Raw genomic sequence first — 21,825 nt, 5'->3', positions numbered from 1 at the left:
GGCTTGCACAGCGAGATAAACCAGTGACAACTGAGCCACCTAAGAAGATATCATGTCTCATGTCTGTGCCAGAGTCTTCATCTGATGATGATGCACACCTAAAAGACTCTCTTCCATCCACATTGGACTCACACCAGTTTGCCTACCGTAGCAATAGGAGCACAGAGGATGCAGTTTCCATGGCACTGCACTCTGTGCTCACACATCTGGACAATAAGAACACTTATGCACGCATGCTGTTTGTTGACTTCAGCTCAGCATTCAACACTGTCATCCCAACTAAGTTAATAGCCAAACTTGGAGACCTGGGCATCAACACCTCCATGTGCAACTGGATTTTGGACTTTTTGACCAACAGACCCCAGAATGTTCGATCAGGCTCCAACTGCTCCACGTCCATCACACTCAACACTGGTGTACCACAGGGCTGTGTGCTAAGCCCGTTTCTCTACTCCCTCTTCACCTCCGACTGCAAGCCTGTGTACGGATCTAATTCCATCGTCAAGTTTGCGGACGACACTACGGTGATTGGTCTCATCAGCAACAACGATGAGACTGCCTATAGGGAGGAGATCAAGCACCTGGCCACATGGTGCACTGAAAATAACCAGCTCCTCAACACCACCAAAACGAAGGAGCTCATCGTGGACTTCAGGAAAGTGTCAAGAGGCACACACGACACCATCCACATCAATGGAATGGCTGTTGAGCGTGTCTCCAGTTTCAAGTTCCTGGGGACCCACATCTCGGCGGACATGACCTGGACAACCAACACCTCCAGCCTGGTCAAGAAGGCTCACCAGCGCCTTTTCTTCCTGAGGACACTGAGGAAGAATCAGCTTTCCTCCACTATCCTGGTGAACTTCTATCGCTGTGCAATAGAAAGCATCCTGACCAACTGTGCTACAGTGTGGTATGGGAGCTGTTCTGTTGCAGAGCGCAAGGCACTGCAGCGGGTGGTGAAAACCGCCCAGCGCATCACTGGGACTCCACTACCTGCCATCGAGCACATCCAGAGGAAACGCTGTCTGCATCGAGCGCGCAGCATCCTTAAGGACTCCTCTCACCCAGCCCACAGACTGTTTTCTCTCCTGCCCTCCGGCAGGCGTTTCAGGTGCCTCCGGACCAGGACCAGCAGACTAAAGAACAGTTTTTTCCCCAGAGCTGTCTCTTTATTAAACTCTAACCCTCATTGATCCCACTCCCCTCATATACTGATTGACTCTCCTCTCCCTCCTCACACCTGCCTCCATTTTGTTATTTGCAATACTATAATGTTCATTTGCACTGCTGACTGTTATTACAGAAACAACTGTTTACATATGCATCTTGCACTACTACCTTGACTGGAATATGCTCAATTTGCACTGCCGACTGTTTATTTACAGTACCGACTGTTTACATATACATTTGCAATACCATACTTTAACTGTAATATGCAATTACTTCCACTGCACTTTCACTCGGATAGCTTCTGTCCAAACTTTATTTGCACTACTTTAAATCCATTGTTATACTGCTCATTTTAGCCTAACTTATACATATATCTATTTGTAAAATTCTGTTTATAGTAATAGCCATCTGTATATTATGCTCACATTCTGTTTATAGTAACACCCATCTGTATATATATATTCATAGTACATATCTATCTGTAAAATTCTGTTTATAGTAATAGCCATCTGTATATTATGCTCACATTCTGTTTATAGTAACACCCATCTGTATATATATTCAGTACATATCTATCTGTAAAAATTCTGTTTATAGTAATAGCCATCTGTATATTATATTCAGTACATATCTAGCTGTAAATTCTGTTCACAGTAATAGTTATCTGTATATTATATTCATAGGACAAATCTATCTGTAAATTTTTGTTTATAATAGTATTCAACTCTATATTTATTCAGTACATATCCATGTTCTGCACTTATGGAACCACTGTATATCCTGCACTTGCTGCTATTGCACTTCTGGTTAGACCTAAACTGCATTTCGTTGCCTTGTACCTGTACTTGTGTAATGACAATAAAGTTGAATCTAATCTAAAAAAAAATGAAGAGGAATGGATTGAGAAATGTGTGGAGCGCTACAAGGCAGAGCCCTCTATTGGCATAGAGGACTGTCCCCTGCAGTGGTGGTCCAAACATGAAGGGGCACACAGTGAGATGGCCTACCTTGCACGCATATACTTATCAACACCTGCCACATCCATACCTTGTGAAAGATTGTTTTCACTGTCAGGACATGTTGTTCAGAAAAAGCGAGCGGCCCTGTCATCTGAAAATGTAAACAGGCTCGTCTGTTTGAGCAACTGGCTCAGTGCAAAGAAAGAGAAATAATGGGAACCTGTGGTTTTTCTATATTCTTTTTCCCATGTGTTTAATAGACATGAACACGTTCTTTGAAAAACATGTCTATGTTCTTTATGCTCTATGTTTAGGGTGGTTTCAGTAATAATAAATGTAAATTTTACATGTTCAGAAGAAGTGAGCTGCCCTGTCGTGCGAAAATGTAAACAGGCTCGTGTAAGTAAATTGAGTAAAGAAAGAGAAATAATGGGAACCTGGTATTTCTATGTTATTTTTTTCATGTGTCTAATAGACATGAAGTTCTTTGAAAAACATGTATGACCTTTGATAGATGTCTAGTCTTCATGCTATGTTGAGTATGGTTTCACTAATAATAAACATGCATTTGCATAAAGCATCCATATTTGTCCACACTCATGTTTATTAATGTATTCAAAACTTGAAAAGTATTAATTTAAGGTACATTTAGAACTGATAAAAATGTGCGATTAATCGCGAGGTAACTCATGACATCATAAAGTATGATTTTTTTTTATTAATTTTTTTTGCTTTTTTTACTGAGCAATAATGGAGCTATACTTGACTCTTCTTATGAGCATATAAAACAAAACAGCTCCTTGGACAAAATGAAATGTAATATTGTAGTAGTAGGCTAGTTATAAGCAAAGGTTTATTTTAGTTCAGATTAACATTTGAGGGCAGCAATTGTATTCATAATGTCAAAATAAAACAGACGTAATGTTACTTGAAAGCATTATAGCCCACTATTCCTGACAAACTTCCATACCTTGCAGTTAGTGTTACTACAGTAAATCCATTCCACGGTGAATGTTGCTGATCTGTGGACACCGGCTAGTTCATTCATGGCACGATGTTTCTTCCTGGTTTCCACGTCAGCGCTGTTTGATCCGTTAATAACAGAGAAATGTGCATGTTTCTCACTAGATCTCGCAGCGATCTTATTACTTCAGTGGCGAATTCAAAAAGCATTTGAAATGTAAATGCTTTCTTTACTGGTCTGGATCTCTTAGCGCTGTGTGGTGTTGCTTGATCAGGCTCGCGCATAGGGCTCGCGAGTCCCGCTTCACAGGTCAAAACTGATAAACGGTCCACACAAACACAATAAGAGTAGCTCAGTTTCATTCCTTGCATTGCATTTGCCAGTTGATGTTGTGGTCGCGCCAGCCTTTATGAGCGTGCTTGCCACCCGCGACGCGCCTTCATTTGAAATAACGAAATTTTGGTCGGCAGAAAAAATGGTCCAACGAACCATTCGGTACGTAATGCGTACCGAAAACCGAACCGAAAGCCTCGTACCGAACGGTTCGATACGAATACGCGTATCGTTACACCCCTAATATATATATATATATATATATAGGATAATTTTTAACACAAAAAAAGTTACGGACAGCAGCTTTAACTAATAATTGTTGCAAACTGGTACTACCAACAAAATATTGGTGCATTCCTGGAACAGGGCGTCGTTACACTACATCCTTATGCATCGCTTTCTGTCAGGACTTTTATGTGCTTTTCCCAAATAACGGAAGTAGTTTTCCCAAAATTACCGTAGTCAGCCAGATCTGGGCCGTATCTAGATCAGGTGTTGGACCTACACTTAGACTAGGGATGGGTATCGTTAAGGTTGTAACGGTATTACTACTCTTACCGATACTGCTCATCGATAGATGATAGATATCAGTACTTTAACGGTATTCTTATCGTTTTTTTGTTTTGTTATATATATATAACATACATGTTAGTAGACCTTCCTGAAATTAAAGAACTGTGTAGGCCTATTTAATGTATATCTTTGTTTGATTGTGTAGTGTAGTTTAAAAAAATTGCGCGAACGTTATCACAGTTTGTGTGTGTGTGTGTGTTGCACATCCATAATTGCAAAGGGGACGCGATTAAAACTCTATAAGTACATAAATGTATCGAATAACCATTCCGAGACGTCCTGGTCCATTCTCATTCGTGTTTCTTCTGCCGGAGTCTCTTCATCATCTGGGTCTGATTCCGGTTCATACATGTACGGCTGAATGCCATACAGAACAGCGGGTCTCTCACTCTCAGCCATTCTGCTTCTACCGACTGTTTATTGCCATAGGTATGCAAATAATTTTTTTTAAGTTACGCCCTCATCCAAAAGCAGGGAGGGGATATGCAGCTCATTTACATTTAAGGTGGTACACACCAAAACAGCTCTTTTTAAAACAGGCCCCAAAAATGACATTTTCAAATGGTTATAATAAATTAACTGTGGGGTATTTTGTGCTGAAACTTCACAAATACATTCTGGGGACACCCAAGACCAATATTACATCTTGTAAAAAGGGGTATAATAGGTGCCCTTTAAACAAAGATAAACAATAGATGGCAAAAATGCATCACAGACAAATGGTTTAATATTATATTGTACTGTACAGCCGAAACAAACTTTGTTGCAGTATTTTCCTGTTATCACTGTAAAGCTGCTTGAAAACAATCTGTATTGTAAAAAGTGCTATATAAATAAAGGTGACTTTCTAGAAAAATATAGGATTCAAACTTAATGCTAGGATAACTAAAGTTACAATACACGACATACTTCAATGTTTAAAAAACATTAGTAGATAAATAGTGAAAACCACATGTCCTGTGAAGCAAATGGTACAGATGTGTCATAAAACACCCTACTTAAAGGGATAGTTCACCCAAAAATGAAAATGCATAAATGTAAAATGCTTTGGAATAAAGAATCTGCCAAATGTATACATTTAAAATTGGTTGCACTCTCTGACAGAACCTACAGGTATAAGTAAGCAATAAATAACAAAGGTAAAAACACAGATCACTTTGTGGTACCATGAAACAAGTTAATGTAAACTTTATCATGTGCATAAGTTCACTTTCCCAAAATGTTACATGACAAATTGCAAATCCGGTTAATAATTACATTTTAAGTTTTTATACATGATATTAAATTTAAGTTGACAAGTTCAATGCATTTATTCAGTTTTACATCTGTTGATACGGGATGTTGTTGCATGTGGTTTAATACTATAGCTACTTGTATATGTAAACATACTAATTTTGTCTGTGTAAATTTATATCCAATATTTCCTCTTTTTTATGTCATAACATAAAGCTGGTAAACCTGGTTACTTTTGTAAGATATGCACATGCACATGGATACCAGAGAGTCATGTGACCATCTATATCAGAGGTCAGAAATATATCAGAGGGATAATCACTGGCACGTGACAATAGCTAATGTATTTAATTTAAATAAAGTCACTCAAACTTGCATCTGGATGTACATTTTGAGGTAATCTTTCCTCACAGTCACACAGCCTGTTTTATTAAGCCTGTCCAATAAATATTAAAGTGTGAGATCCAACAATCCATTCACACGACCGGAGGTTTCTATGATTTTCCCTTCGCGTGCTATAATGACGCCGACCACTGATCTATATAATTTTATTACATTTTTTAAAGGGAGGCAAATGAATCAGAGTTATTTTCTGTTGTGATCAACAGTGCTACAAATGTTGTGACTAGAGATAAACATTAACTGAACCCGGAACATTCCTGTGATTATGATTAACAATTAACTTGAACTACTTATTTATCTGGAGCAATATAAACCAAGTACAAAAGACAGTAAAAAGGAACATGAGAGGCTGTGAGGATGACAGAGCAAGAGCTGGAAACAAACATCAGTGAAGAATGAAGGGTTTAGTATGTTTACTGCTGCTGTTGGAAACCTTTGTGTGTGTCGTACAGCATCAGGTAGATGGAGGACTCAATGAGAATGAGATCAGTCAACAGCTCAGATCTGAGGATGGACGACAGAATCCACCTCAAACAGACACTTTGAGAGATGAAGCTTCAACTGACAGCCAACAAAACTACCATCTGTTCTTCACTGACATCCATGCAGCGCTGAGAGAACTGACCGCCACAGTTACAGAGCAGAAAGTGAACATCAGAGAACTGACCGCCACAGTTACAGAGCAGAAAGTGAACATCAGAGCTTTAGAGACGCAACAGACGCTTATCCTGGAAGAGCTGAACAAGAAAAATGATGGTACTTCACCAAAACATTAATTGTTTTATCAATGATCCTCAAAGTGAATCACAAAAGAAATACATTGAATAGTGTAAATGTTAGTTTAAAGTTGAGTGTATACTGTGTAAATTGTGTTATCTATTACAATAAACAGTGTAAATTTCATTTAATAGAATCATTATTCCTTCACAGAAATCTCAAATCTTACTCTGGGTCAAGTGGAGTTGAGAAAGGAAAATAGAGGTGAAAGTGTGCTTGAATGATGTTAAATTCAGTGTAAACATTCTCAGTGTAATAGAGTAATATATCACAATATTGCTTATGTTTTTCAATAACAGACAGAGAGATTGCTTTTTCTGCCGGACTGATGAAATCTGCCAGTGGATATATTGGTCCTTTTACCACTGAAATCACACTAACCTACAGGAACGTCTTCACAAACATAGGGAACGCCTACAACCCAATTACAGGTAATTATCAATGAAATGAGTCATAAAACTCAGTTTATAATAATGAAAACCCTTCTGCTCCATTCAGACCTCTCTGCAGTTGTGTAATGTGTATAAGAGAATTAAATGCTGTTTTTCAAACTATTACACAGTGTGTTTGGTAATTAAGCGATCATACAGGAAACATCTGATTCTGTATCTCTTGTTATTTGATTTAGGTATTTTCACAGCCCCGCTGAAAGGTGCGTACATGTTCAGAGTCTCTGCATATGGTCATGGTGGAACTCCAGCAAGTGTATCCATTTTTAAGAATGGAGAGCGTATGGTTATAGCACATGATATTCAGACTCAGGCTCAGGATCGGGTAAACTCCTCGAATGGAGTTGTGTTGATCCTGGAGGTTGGAGATGTTGTCTATGTGAGACTTTGGTCTGGCGCGAGGATATCTGATAGCCACAATAACCACAACACTTTCAGTGGTTTCCTACTGTTTCCCTTAAGATAACAGGAGCTTTGCAGGATGTGATTCCAATAATACTGAACTATGATTTAATTGAAATCATGAAGTATCATTGACATATGAATCTGTATTAATGAGGACTAATTTGTGTTTGAAATGTACAATAGATTACTGCACAAAAAAGTCTGAGCTGTCTATAAATTTAACTTTGTATGTAACCATGAATACCACATGTGACTCAAAAGTGTTTTGATAAAGTATTAAATCTAGAATGTTAAATCATTTCTTTTTAAGTGTAGTTTGTAACTGATCTTTGATCTGTATCTCTCCATCCTACATAAATAAACAAGAGAATAAAGAGACATTGTGGCGTTTTCTTTTCCTCATATTTGTGTGGCAAAGGAGGTGGTGTTATAAAGGGTTAAAGAGATTTTGTACTCTATTATACTGATTCCAAAAGGAACGACTACGCCACCCAGGATTAACTACCAGGGAAAGACCCAAGGGCCCACAGGTTCGCAAAAACACTTTTCTTCCAACTGCAACAGAACCAAACCACAGGTAACAAACAGACTTGTTACAACAAAACAAGATCAAGAAAGCTGGACAGATTTGTTGAATGCAAAACCATAAATGCAAATCAAAACTAATGAATGCCAAACAAATAAAGGCAAAACAAAACTAGTAAATGCAAAGCAAATAAAGGCAAAACAAAAAGTATTAAATGCAACAAGTTATGGAATGCAACACAAAGGTAGTAAATGCAACAGCAAAACAATAAAAGTAAAACCGCAGTGTTGGAACTGCAAGCCATGCTGTAGACAATGCTACAAGCCATGCAAAGCCAGACGCCACATAAATGGCACGCTCACTGAGTGGTTTAAATACCAAGCAATGCGGACCACGGCATCTATCCAGCAGCCAAACCTTTATGGATCACATGCAGACGGCAGCAGTCGCTCAAAGAGGCACCAAAGTACATATAGCCCGCAATTCTCCGATGCAGAGAACGCCACGGCAATGAATGGCGATCGATCACATATGGGTGCAGCAAAACAGCCAAACAAATGCCAGCTTCACGAAGGGGCCCTCGTGCAAAGCGGCGAGACTCCGGAAATGCGATCAGCTGAGTATGACGCAACACCCATTTACCTTCCCTCAAGCCTTTATATACGCTTCCCAGACCAGAACTCACTGGCTGCATCCGAAACCACATACTCACTGAGTAGGTACTTAATTTCAAAAAGTACTTACTTAACGAGCGCTAAAAGAGTAGGTTCTTTATAGCCTGATCTCGTTAAGTATGAATGCGAGCCGTACATCATCCGCCATGTTGACGTATCATGTGACCTACGATGTTATCACAAGCGCAACAGCTTAACAGATATGAGCGACAGGTTTAACTAATCTATCTGTAAATATCTTGATATTGATGAAACTTGCTCATTTTGTGGTCTTGTTGAAGAAACAGCTGCCCATTTATTTTGTGATTGTAGTATAACCAATAAATTATGGGTTGATTTAAAGCTGCAGTAGGTAACTTTTGTAAAAAAATTTTTTTTAAATATTTGTTAAAACTGTCATTATGTCCTGACAGTAGAATATGAGACAGATAATCTGTGAAAAAATCAAGCTCCTCTGGCTCCTCCCAGTGGTCATATTGCCATTTGCAGAAACACACCGCTCCCGGTAAGAAACAACCAATCAGAGCCAGGAGGAATGTCTTAGCAATGTCAATCAAGCTCGTGTATGCGCTGATCACACCCCTCTCTTGTACAGCGCGTACCGTCAATTGCCGAAATGAATTCTGTGCTAATGGCGGACAAAACAACGAAAACTGCCAATTTCTCGAGTGGCACATGCTCATACAACAAAGACAGGTAAACGGAAAAAGACCGATGATGACAAACAAGCCCGTCGGAGCCCAATGACTCAGTGTCAAAGCTCTAGCCGCATAACATGTAGATAAAATGTCACGCACTGTGCAAAGCAACAATAGAAACCTGCTAATTCACTGGCTTGTCATGTTGCTGAAATAATGTACTAGCAAACCTTATTTAACATTACATATCGCTACATACTGTAACGTTAGTTACTGTTATATTATCTTACTAGCTATTTATAACTTATAGAAAGAGTGCAACGTTATGAAGTTACATTACATGTATTGCAAAATACGTAATGATTTGAGGACCAAGTTTGTAGTCTAAGTATGGGCAGGCCATAGTCAATGTAAAGCATATTGTTGATGTTTCGTCCCTACCAGTGAATGTGCGATAACTGTTTATCCGCCATCATCGGTGGCCCTGCTTACTCCCGTGTTCACGGCAGGCTCCGTTGTGGGGGAGGAAAGAAGGAAGAAACCCCCAAATCGTCATCTCTTGAATATGTTGTTAAATGTCTTCATTTTATATAAAAAAAATGTTCGCCCACAAGCAAAAATCACTTAAATCTCCATTGTTTTCCTCTGTGTCTTGTTGAATTTAACTCTCTGTTGAATTTAACTCTTATAAATAGCAAACAAAAAATGCATTTTCTTTATGTATTATGATGAATTATTCAAATATATTTAACCTTGTCATTGTGCTTTCCCCCCCTGTGTATTCTTATATTATGATGTACGCATGATATTTAGGTTTTCTGATTTTTTTTTGTCATTGATTGTTCATTGTTGAAAGATACAACCATGGTATCTTTCCCTGATCTTTATGTAACTATAAGTTCTGCAATAACAAAATGATATAAGCGACAGGTGCACTAACATCAGTAACTCGACAGCCCTACCTAGAACAGTTTTCTTCAGCGTTTGTAATGTTTGTAATGTCTGTACAAAGGAGACGGTAAGCTGTGCGAAGATCTCGCCTTTGGAGAAAACGGTTGATTTTATTCTGGGAAAATGTAAGCATCACTCCTTAAAAATTAAGATTTCCCCAAATTGAATTCCTAACCCACCCCAACACTTATGCACAATAATAATGATAAATGCTGACCAATACTTATTACTTTTATTTATTTATTTTTTTACTGAAAATTATATATTTTAGTAAAACAAGCAAAATCTAATTAGTTTTTTCATATGACATAGCCATGCATGACTGTAACCCCTTTAAATTTAGGTAGTTAACAGACTCTTAATTCTAAGGAAAAATGTAGTAAATACTATTCTCCACTAGAGGGCGTTTCTCTGTGACGAGTGAAATAATTGGGGGGAAAAAAGCCATTTTACAAATGAGAGAGAGAGAGCGGAGGAAAAAGTGTAAATATTTTAAGTAAGGGATAATGTAGTGCGAGGCGGTTGTTATAGCGAATACAACCCCGACAGGCTGATCAGGATCTTGAATACATTATCCCTCTTATTATATGGCTACCTACCAAATAAATCAATAATTTGACACAAAATATTGATTTAAAAAGGAGTTTATTGATTTATAAATTATTGTATTGCTTCCGCTAAAGAAAATAGTCCGTTCCGTCTCTACGGTTAGAATCCTGCGTCCATAGCAACGCTCTGTTTTTCATGGCAACGGTATGTTATACTTCGCAGTTATAATTATCAAGAAATAACAGACCGCATTCTACATTAGAATTCAACCAAGCCATGTAATAAAAGAGTAATAGAGTGTAAAGAAAAAAAGTTTTTCCAGTGAAATCCAGGGGAAGAAACATATTTTCATACTTTTATTTCGAGAACACCGGTGAGTGATTTGTTACTCCGTTGTTGCTCTGTAATCAGTCATATGTGTTCAATGAATGATTTAGGCAAGGCAAGGCAAGGCACTTTTATTTATAGAGCACATTTAAAACAGCCACTGCTGACCAAAGTGCTGTACAGTCAGTTCAAACAATATAAAATACATAAATACACCAACAAACACAAACACATCGTAAACCCATCATAAAGACGCATCATAAAATGACATTTAACCAAGAGCCAAAGAGAAAAAATAAGTCTTTAGTGAAGATTTAAAACTATCAACAGTGGAAGACAATCTTAGGTGTTCCGGCAAATCATTCCATTTACAGAAGAAATATGATTGATAACTAACTGATGATGAGTACATTTTGAAATATGCATGTTGTGACGAAGAAATAAAGGATTGTTTTGTCACTAAACCAATCGGAGTTGAATCCAATGTGATGTTAAAATCAACTGCGTCACATACTAATTAATGTGCATTGGTTCGTGTAAACAGAGCCATTTTGATTATAGTTTGATATTGTTAATTAACTCTGGGGATATATTGTTGTAAAAGAATCAGAGTATGTGATTTGATGAATATGTATGTATGACATTCAGTAGTTTAATTTAGTGTTTGAGTCATACAATAATAATATGTCAGACATTGCTCTGTTTAATGTTGATTAAGTGGGTAAATTCTGCCAGGATTTTCTTTGTAAAACAAGTTAATGAGTTCCCAGTTAACACAGTACGTTGTGACGACATCGTCAGTTAATCGTCATTTGGTCAGCGTGACATTCCTTTATGACAACGTTGTGAGGACGTCATGGTAAAGTTTCATTTTTTATAATTTTGGCTAATGTTCCAGAAACGTTGAGGACACGTCCTCAAAAGACGTCGCTAGTTTATCCCATGGAGAACGTTGTAGAGACGTGGTCCACTGGCCACCAGATTGAAAACATATGAGTGGGTCGAAGAACTTCAAAATGAGTTTTAAATTCATGAGATTATTATTAATTTAGCCTAATGTGTTAATTCTAGATGTTTATTTATGTAAATGCGCTTGACTGACTATATGGACACGTGCACGTTGAACATTACCATAGCTTTCAAACCCTGGAGCTGCACAGAGTTGCCATGGAAACGGTGCAGCAAACAAAACTGACAAGCAACAAATTCCCTTTGTCGCTGTTGTTTTCACTGCTTTCAGGTGAGTTTAGTTTCTAAAATCACACAAATAATACACACAACTGTTCCTGACACTTTTCTTACGTGTTATTGACACACATCTGTTGAATATTTACTTAATAGAAACAGTTTAGTGTCTTCGAAAAAGTCTGTTAGCATTCCCGTTTTCAGAAGAGGTAACATTAACTTTTAGGCTAACCTAAACTCTTGTTTAATCAAGTCTTTATGTGTATACGAGATTTTTTGTTAGTTTTGTAAAGGTTTTGCTGTCAGTTGAATGGATGATTGGAAGATGGCCAATTTATTTAACAAACTGATATTTGACATAAATGTATGTGCTGTTAATCGATGACGTCACTTACACGGAGTGCAAAAAACTTCTGAAACTAGTTCAAATGCGTTTTGATCTTTCACGGTAAACAAATACTGATAAATGTTCTGTTATTTTAACAGCGACAAAATAACCCCTTAACAACAGAGTGAAAGCTCCACGATTTCAACATTTCTGAAGAAAGCTGCTGTCAGAGAGGAAACACAGGTGAAGTGAGGAAGCTTATTAACTCCTCTCCTGGAGTTCACAGACTTTCTTTCTGGGCAGTCATATGTGACGGTCTCGTACGTGAAGCCTGTGCTCCACCTTTTCCGCTCCAATTTGCTGAAAGTTAACGAGGGGGACACTCAGCTCACAAAAGAGCTGAAGACAAAAATAATGACCTATCTCGACGAGAAATTTGCTGACCCTGACACAGATGATCTCCTTGACATGGCTACCTTCATGGACCCTAGGTTTAAAGGTGAACTAAGTAACTTTTTTTTTACCTTAACTGACCAGCTTCGGAGTCATTGGAATGGTTATATTACTTATTTCGGGTTGAATGGTGGTCGTTTCGCACCCCCCTGGTGCCCGTGAGCGGAAAATACGCACTTGCAACTTTGAGGCGGCGGGCCGCCGGCCGCTGCGTCAGGAAGTCTCGCGTGATATCAGGTCTCGCGATGTAAACAATTGCTTTACGGCCAAAAGAAATCTGCTAAAATGCTGTCATTATTGCGCTCCCTCACGCTGTTCGAACCCGAATGAAGAAGACGTTTGAAAGAATATCCCATCTGCTTTGATGTCGCTGATCTATAGCCACTGGTGTCTGAGAATCACCAACGAGTTTTTACAACAGTGTTGTCAAATATCTATTCCGAAGCTGTGGGGGGAGCTCTAGAGAGAAACCTGCGAGCAAAAAGCAAGAATACAGCGAAGAAGTCCCGAAGCTACTGAGTGCTGCTTTAAAGGCCAATACATCAGACCAGAGAAGGTAGGGGCCATTCAAATGAGAGCAGTGTCTGAGATCATGGATGAAGACCAAGGCAAGTCACAGGCAGGGCCTTCTAAGGAAGCAGCAGACCAAGTTGCAGAAGGAGCTGCTGCGAGTGGACCAACTCTGCCACTGGGCGTGAAAAAGCAACGCAAGTCGTTGGGGAGCTTTTTCAAAAAACAGTATCAAGAAGAGGATGCTTTGCCTCTCACTGAAAAACAAAAAGTGGAGAGTGAGCTGGAAAGGTACCTGATGTGCCCTCATGCAGACAGTGAGTCTGAACCTCTGGACTGGTGGAGGCTACATGAACAGAACATCCCCAGATTGTCTCAGTTGGCGAAAAAGTACTTGTGCACCCCAGCCACCAGCACCCCCTCAGAAACAATTTTTAGTACTGGGGTAATATTGTTAAATGCACCAGGGCAGCTTTAGACCCAGAGAAGGTCAACCAGCTGGTGTTCCTAGCACAAAACCTGGAGTGAAAATATACTTGAATAGTTCATGAGTATGTTTAAAGTAAGAATAACTTGAAAAGTTCCCTTGGCCTTTGGAATTAAAATAGCCCCACATCATCACATAGCCTTCACCATACCTAGAGATTGGCATGGAGTACTTTCATGAGGTAACTGGCCTTTAAAAATAAAAATCTGCCTGCCTCTATGGGAATTTAACATAGGGGTGTCCAGACTTATGCACCCTGTATTTTAAGAAAGAACATTTATTTATTTACGATACATTATTCATTCACAAATAAAATTGGTGTCCTTAAAGGTTGGATTTTTCCTAATTTTTTTAATTAAGGCATTAAGTTCAATTTCCAAAAGATGATTTTTTATTCCTCTTTTTAGTCAACTTTAGTATGGGTGTCTAAACTTATGCATAGCACTGTATTAAAATAAGTTGCTAAATAAATAAGATTATTGTCTTTGTATAGTGTATTATAATAGTGTATTAGTTCACCCAAAAATTTTAAAAGTGTTATTTACTCAACCTCATGACGTTCCAAACCCGTAAGACTTACGTTTATCTTCGAAACACTACGGAGCCCCGCACATGACATGCAAGAAAAAAAGTAAATTGTGCACACAATTTAATAATTAATTCCCTCGATTTGCTAAATCGTGCGCACGATTAAATTTTTTTCTTGCATGTCATGTGCAGAGCTCCGTACAACACAACTAAAGATATTTTAAATTAAATCTGAGAGGTTTCTGTTCCCCCATTGACAGCTACGCAATCACCACTTTGACATTTCAAAAAGTTCATAAAGAGATAATAGTTTTTTTTAATTCGCTTTGGTACTATTTTCACAAGTTAAGGCTGGTTCACACGGCAGGATAATTAGGCCGATTTTAGCCCCGATTCACCCCTTCCGACAATCTTAAGGATGCTCCGATTATCGTAAAATAATCTGATCAGATATTCCTGCCGTGTGTGGTGTGTTAAGGCTGCTCTCGTCTGCTCGGAAGGACGTCGGGACCGCTCCGATCTCAAATCGGGGATATCCAACATGTTGGATTTATTTGGCCCGATTTCTTCTCGTGTGTGGTGTCCCCCGAGCACGCAGCATGTGGACTGTGGAGTGTAGCCAATCAGAAAGCGAGGTGACGAGGCGGCGAGGAAACACCGGGAAATATAATCAAAACAGCCGGCGATATGGCGCACCAGAAAGTCCGGTGGACGTCAGAGATCATCGCCTTTTCTTTTGATAACGTTTTTTTCCGGGTAAAAACAAACTACAAACTATTGCCACTGCATCCTCTTCGTCCACCATGATTGTTTACTCTGAAGTCACGTTTGATCTCGAGGTATTTCGCGCGATTTCCCGTCTCATCTGGGAATGCTCGGGAGTCAAATCGGTTCGTGTGTGATGTGTTGATTTTGCCGTGTGGCTGCGCACCACACACTGTACGACCAAAACTGTTAGACCTGTGATTTTTTATCCCCATGTGTGGGGTCTCTCAGGTTTGGAAAATCGGCCGACAATTTTAAAATCGCCCCGTGTGAACCAGGCTTTAGGTGTACATTTTTTAAAACTCTTAGTGCTAATATCATGTGGGAGGAGACTGGCCAGCAATCAGTTTCAGGTGCAGGTGGTTAGTTCTATCATTAAGATCGCATAAAGGGTTCTTATAGCAACAGGTGGTGTTTTTTTTGCAGTTCTGGCATGTGTTTGTTGTGCTCAACGTGCAGCCTCTGTACTCTTTCCTTTAGTTGTGTGGGTTGTTTGCGTGGAGTGACTGCGCCTTGATGGTGCAATTTCATCTTTATGTTATATTTTCTTTTAGGCTGATTATTTAAGAGATTTTATTCTCTGTCTGGGAAATGAGGCAGACAAACATTTATTGCTGCGGTACCTTCAATGGGCTGACGGCCGTGTTGGAATGCTGAATAACGGTAAACGCAGTATACATTTTAAGATCGATTGTTTGAGTTTGATGCAATTAATATACAAATGTATTTGATGTGGTAATCTTTTCTCTTGTTTTATAGTACCTTTTATCAATCATGTTTGGGTATACAAATGTATTTGATGTGGTAATCTTTTCTCTTGTTTTATAGTACCTTTTATCAATCATGTTTGGGGATTGAGAGCTGAGATTGGGTAACTGTTGCAGTTGTACTTTCGCTAAAGTAGGCTATGTTTTGTTTGGTTGTTTTATATTGTGGGCTGCATTGATGTGTACTAACATGCATGTTTCCTTTATTGTTAAAGGGGCAGACCAGCCACTGTTTCTTATATATTTTAGATTTATATTGTGGTTTGTTATTTGATATTGATTTTGATCTTAAATGTTGTTTTGTCATTTGCTTGTTTCTTTGGTGTTGCTCTCCTCTTTTTGTGTGTTACAGTGCGTCAGAGATTTTGTACAGGGCCGGGCCTGCATCTACACTAAACCTCCTTCGGTGTAGGTGATTTGGGTGGTGTGACACTGCTGTGTGGTGTGTATTGGAGGTTGGCACCGAAATAGTGAGTGAAAGGTTACTACTTATTTGCGGTGTATGCTGTGGGGTTTCTTCTGTTTTCTTCTGTCTCTTACAGGTGGTAGGAGGTCCACAAGGGCAGGCCCGACCCTCTTGTAGTCTTGAGAAGAGCTAATTCCAACTTCTGTGAATGTTATTATCGACCTTTTTTTAACATTTGATGGTTCTATTGGAACAATAAAATTGTTATCTTTTTACAAATTACATTTGTTGTTCATAATCAATATTGTGACCTCTAGAGGGCTCATCCTGCCTTAAATAAGGAGGGGGCGTAGTCAGCTTATATATCCTACACCACAATCACAACAGATCATCAAAAGTGCACTTTTTTTTCAAACATTTCATCATGTTTTCAATTGTGTATGTACAACACACAATCACAAAGTATCTTTTTCACAACACAAAATAAGTGTTTCATCTACATAAATGTTTCATTCACAGTAACTGCCTTTCATAAAGCTCTTACTATAAAACTTTTGATTTGCATCTCTTCTTGTTCAGTTTAATACATGTCTATTTAATCCAACTGATCTTAATTGGTTAATCAATTAATTATTTGGAACACCTATAGATTTCTATAGATATTGATTCTAGACAGTTTCTATAGAACTTGTTTGCAATTTCTGATATGGATAACCAAATGTAATGAATTCTTTTTACACAAGTGATTTATAGATAACCACCACCATGCTCAAAGTGTGTGCACACGTGTGTGAGTGTGAGAGAGAGAGAGAGATACAGAGAAATTAGCCATTTGTGCAAATACTGTAAAGCAGAATAGAGAATAAGAGAGAGGAAACAGTCAATGACTGTAAAACATCAGATTGATCAGAGATGCATCAGTAGAGGGGAGACAGATGGCATCAAATACAGAATTTTACATTACAGTATGTATGCAATACTGTAAACAGATTACCATGGTAGAGACTGCTGAATTACTGTAACTCAACCTTCACCTGTAAAGGTCCACTACAGTATAGATTGTCAAATGGTATAGAGTGAAATCATTTACTGTATTGCCAGCAAACTCTGTTAGCACAGAACCTCATGGCTGTACTTCATCACACCTTTTGATAACACACTGGATAGATACTATTACAAACATTATGGATTCAATTACTTCTAATGTGGCAACTGTAGCCTGTATTACTGTAATTATCTCAGCAACAACAGTCATTTGAAACATGTATCTTGCATTGTTTGCTGTTGAATGAGCTGATTGTTTAGAGTACTAAACTGAAAGAAGATCATACTGTTGTGTTTCTGTGATTAAACCAAATGTTCTCATTACATATTACAATAATCTTGTGTTTGAAACAATGATTATGTGGACTGAAAAGTGTATAACTGTAATGAAAGCATGAGATCAGGTTTTGAAAGAATGACTAGCTGTGTTACAAGTGTGATCAGTTTGGATTTTTGTACTAAGAGTTTTGAAAATGTACACCTTACTTGTGAAAATAGTACCAAAGCGAAAAACTGTAAAACTCATCCATATGAATTGAGCGGTTTAGTCCAAATTTTCTGAAGAGATGAACAGATTGAATTTAGGCTTTTTTCACATACAAACATTCATCAACTCACATCAGTTACAGTAAACGGAAACTCAGGAATTTTCGCATTGATGTGCGAGAACCAGTGAGGTTTGTTCTAGTGTGTTAAAGGGATACTCCACTTTAAAATGAACATTCTGTCATTATATACTCACCCTCCTGTTGTTTCAAACCTGTATGAATTTCTTTCTTCTGCTGAACAGAAAGGAAGATATTTAGAAGAATATCAGTAACCAGACAGTTTCTGGTCTCATTGACTTCCATAGTATATTTTTTTCCTAGTCCCATACAGAAAAAAAATAATATTGAAATATATTTTAAAGTGTCAAAAATATATGTGGCATATATTCCAAATACATTGAAATATTTGCATTGTTGTTCTCTTATATTTATCATTTTATCATATATATTCTGAAATATAACAAAAATATATGATGTTAAGTGTGAAATATATTTACATTTATAACATGTAATGTAAAATATATGACAAAATATATGGTCATAAAATGTTTAGCTTGCTAAAGAAGGATCGAAAATGTATTTTGATCATAGTAATTCCGCTACCTTTTCCCCTATACACAACAGTAGGCTACCATATTTCACTACTGTATTATGACACACAGCTATAATAAATACTGTACTTACATTTAAATGACTGCAATGTAAAATGACAGATAGTTGCTTTCCTAGGACTATTAGGCCATATTAGGTGGTACCTAACACTAAGTGCAATTATTAGATTTATTGTTGTTTTATTGACATCTTTCCTGAAGTCATTTAAATATTGAAAATATGCACAATATTTATGATGCAAGTATAACAGTGACACTCCAACAGTGAAGTACACTTAAACAATAGATAGAACTCAGTGTCTAACACTGCATATACACACACTATTAAATAACTGTATTCAATTCTGTAAAAATAGGGGGAAAAAACTCTGCATTCTGTGTGTTATTTCCTACATAAAATTGTCATTTTAGGCCAATAAAGTCAGTAAAAAGGGCAGCCGTGGCCTACTGGTTAGGGCTTCGGGCTTGTAACCGAAGGGTTGCCGGTTCAATCCCTGACCAGTAGGAAAAATGTGGGTGGGGGAAGTGGTAGAGCACTGCTCTCCCATGCCCACATCCATGGCTGAAGTGGTCTATCTAAAAAATAAATTGAAAATGTGTTGTTTGTTTGTGAAAATGTTAACTTTTTAAATTTCAAATGAAACGATTTGCAAAAGTTACATATATAAACATATATGAAAATATATTTACATATATTTAACTAAAATATATTTATTGGGCCCATTTCAAATATTTGCATATATTCCAAAAATATATTTTGAAAATATATTTCAAATAAATTTCTTTTGTGTATGGGCTATGGAAGTCAATGAGACCAGAAACTGTCTGGTTACTGACATTCTTCTAAATATCTTCCTTTCTGTTCAGCAGAAGAAAGAAATTCATACAGGTTTGAAACAACATGAGGGTGAGTGTCCCTTTAAGCAGGTTCGGTTGAGCTTCTGTTTATGTTAGCTGATCAATGTTTATATGAATAAAAGCCTAAATTTATTCTGTTCATCAAATAAAGCGATCATGTATCTTTAGAAAATTTGGACTAAACTGCTCAATTCATATGGACTAGTTTTACGATCTCTATGAATTTTTTTAAGTGTCAAAGTGGTGATTGCGTAGCTGTCAATGGAGAAACAAAGTTTTCAGATTTCATAAAAAGAGATCTTTATTTGTGTTCTGAAGATGAACAAAAGTTGAACAAAATTAATGACAAAATTTTCATTTTTGGGTGAACCATCCCTTTAAAATTTAGCCTTACTTAAACTGTAAGTTAATAATTAATGACGTTTTTTGGGATCTTCTTATGCTTGTTTGAGAACGAAGACATAAACACCAGGCGTGATTGTATCCTGAGGTGCCCAAGTGTCTACCTCAACGAAGACATTGAGACACTGTGTGTCAGCCTATTCTCTTCATGTTATAAATTTCTTATGGATATATTTACATTGATAGTTATGTTAATTTTCTCATTGGTATCACAGTCTAGCTTATGCCCTTGTATGTAGTGTACAGCAAAAGATTAAACAATGCAGCGATCAGTGCAGAGCATGATTGATCATACCAGACACATGAGAGGCTTTTCAACTAGAAATGACCTGGATAAAATGATACAGTTGGTATTACAAAGAAATCAGAATCATGAAACACTCATATCATTATGCTGGTGTAGATGGGGAAATTAATGTTATTCATGGCAAGACAGGATTATCATTTCAATTACATGACTGAATCAATAGGAAAGAAACTGCCTGCTGCAAAATAAAACGGGAAAACTTGGAACACATTGGGACACAACTTATTTTCTTTGTTTATCCTCCAGGACTCTGAAAGTGGGGAGGCTGAGTCTCTCATTGCACAGACAACAATGGGCATCTATGTCATTCAAGCGGAGGGCACTGGTCCTGAAGAAGAACCTTCTGATGTTGGTGTTGTTCTTGAAGGTGTTGAAGTTCTGCAAAACCTGCCAAGTGTCACACTTGGATGTGTAATGCTTTTTGGAGTAATTTATGCCCTTAACTTAAACTATCCAAAGGACCTCAAGTGCACATTTGAAGCATTTCAGAAAATCCTGATGGAACTGGATACAACCAAGCTGTCGCCAAAAGTTCAGGGACTGAAAATGAAGATGCTTCAGTGATTAATTGACAGATACGCTGATATTTACATCTTTCATCTTGACTTGTTGCACTTTTTCTACTTGTTTGAGATTTTGTTGTTGTTGTTGTTGTTGTTGTTGTTGCAGAACCTTTTATACACCTGTACACATGTAAACATGGTTAAAAACTGTGATGGTGCAAAACCACTCAACCACTGAGTGTTATGGTATTTTCTGGTGACCACCATCATTCCAAATTACTGCATGTCACACATATGTGAAAATGTTGGCGTAATATATAAAAGTGATGTCCTTGAATCAGATTTGACCAAAATGTTATGCCTACTTCAAGTTTTACAGTTTTTAAGCACAGTTCTTCAGAAAAAGTACTATGTCTGCAGTCTGTTAAAAATCCTTTGCATTTATTTGTTATAGGTTGATTGTGGCAACAAAAAAAGAAAGAAAAACCTTTTAAAGTAATGCATTTAACCTTGGTGTGCATGTAAACATGAAGGTACTTTATTTTTTGTTGAGGTTGCACACAACACAGTATAAGTGAGCACAGGCTGTCTTGCTAGCTCCACTTTTTGCTGCCTTTTGAGCTTGTTATTTCTAAAATAAAAATGTGAAATGAGGTGGTCTGTCCGTTCTTTTTTGTGTTGTATATTGTGATTGGGGAGGGGAAATGGTGATGAAGAAGTAAATACAAATTTATAAATATCATTTTAAAATACATTGGGTTTATTAATACAAATTACTTAAATGTGATGCATTTTAAGTAAATTAGGTTTATTACATAATAATACATAAATCCATTTCTTATTCATTTAAAACAAACTGGAGTCATTGAAAATTTTGCATAAATCTAATTCTTACCTGTTTTATTTATATAGGACTTACAAATATGTATCACATTAAGTTTATTAATATGTTTACGTTAAAAAATACGTAATCCAAATGGATGGAAAATTAATATGCAATCAAATTACATAAATCTTATTTATTATTTTTTTGAGTGCTGTTGTGCAGACGAGGCCGTAAAAGCCTTTCTTGTAGTATGAGGTAACGCACCGTTGTGCGGGAGTGGCAGGGTTAAAGCCTTTCTCCCAGATCAACAGTTACCTTTCCTTCTTATACCCTGAGCAGAGCCGCCTTAACCTAATGTTAGGCC

At 37.6% G+C, this 21,825-nt stretch overlaps 3 protein-coding genes across 4 annotated transcripts in view; 2 read left to right on the top strand and 1 right to left on the bottom strand.

Annotated features, from left to right (window-relative positions):
- The window catches only part of LOC309497407 (uncharacterized protein), a 37,834-nt gene extending 30,188 nt beyond the window's left edge, over window positions 1-7,646 (top strand). The window contains exons 3-4 of one of the 2 annotated variants that reach the window (XM_082167681.1): window positions 6,714-6,845; window positions 7,043-7,646. In XM_082167681.1, coding sequence (XP_082023807.1) covers window positions 6,714-6,845; window positions 7,043-7,329 — 419 coding nt within the window. In that variant the 3' untranslated portion in view covers window positions 7,330-7,646. The remainder of the gene's footprint in view (window positions 1-6,713; window positions 6,846-7,042) is intronic. The other variant, XM_082167680.1, reaches the window with a different exon arrangement.
- The window catches only part of LOC309496391 (uncharacterized protein), a gene marked incomplete at its 5' end in the record, with an annotated part of 156,822 nt that overhangs the window by 80,198 nt on the left and 54,799 nt on the right, over window positions 1-21,825 (bottom strand). The window lies entirely within an intron of this gene.
- Window positions 5,611-6,653, top strand: LOC309497456 (uncharacterized protein). The gene is made up of 2 exons (XM_082167757.1): window positions 5,611-6,393; window positions 6,568-6,653. Exons 1-2 carry the CDS (start codon window positions 6,033-6,035, stop codon window positions 6,636-6,638), a joined length of 432 nt encoding a protein of 143 aa, XP_082023883.1. The 5' UTR covers window positions 5,611-6,032; the 3' UTR covers window positions 6,639-6,653.

The sequence above is a fragment of the Leuciscus leuciscus genome (genome assembly GCF_965113295.1).
Source record: "Leuciscus leuciscus genome assembly, chromosome: 4".
Lineage (NCBI taxonomy): Eukaryota > Metazoa > Chordata > Actinopteri > Cypriniformes > Leuciscidae > Leuciscus > Leuciscus leuciscus.
This window is presented reverse-complemented; position numbering and strand designations above follow the sequence as displayed.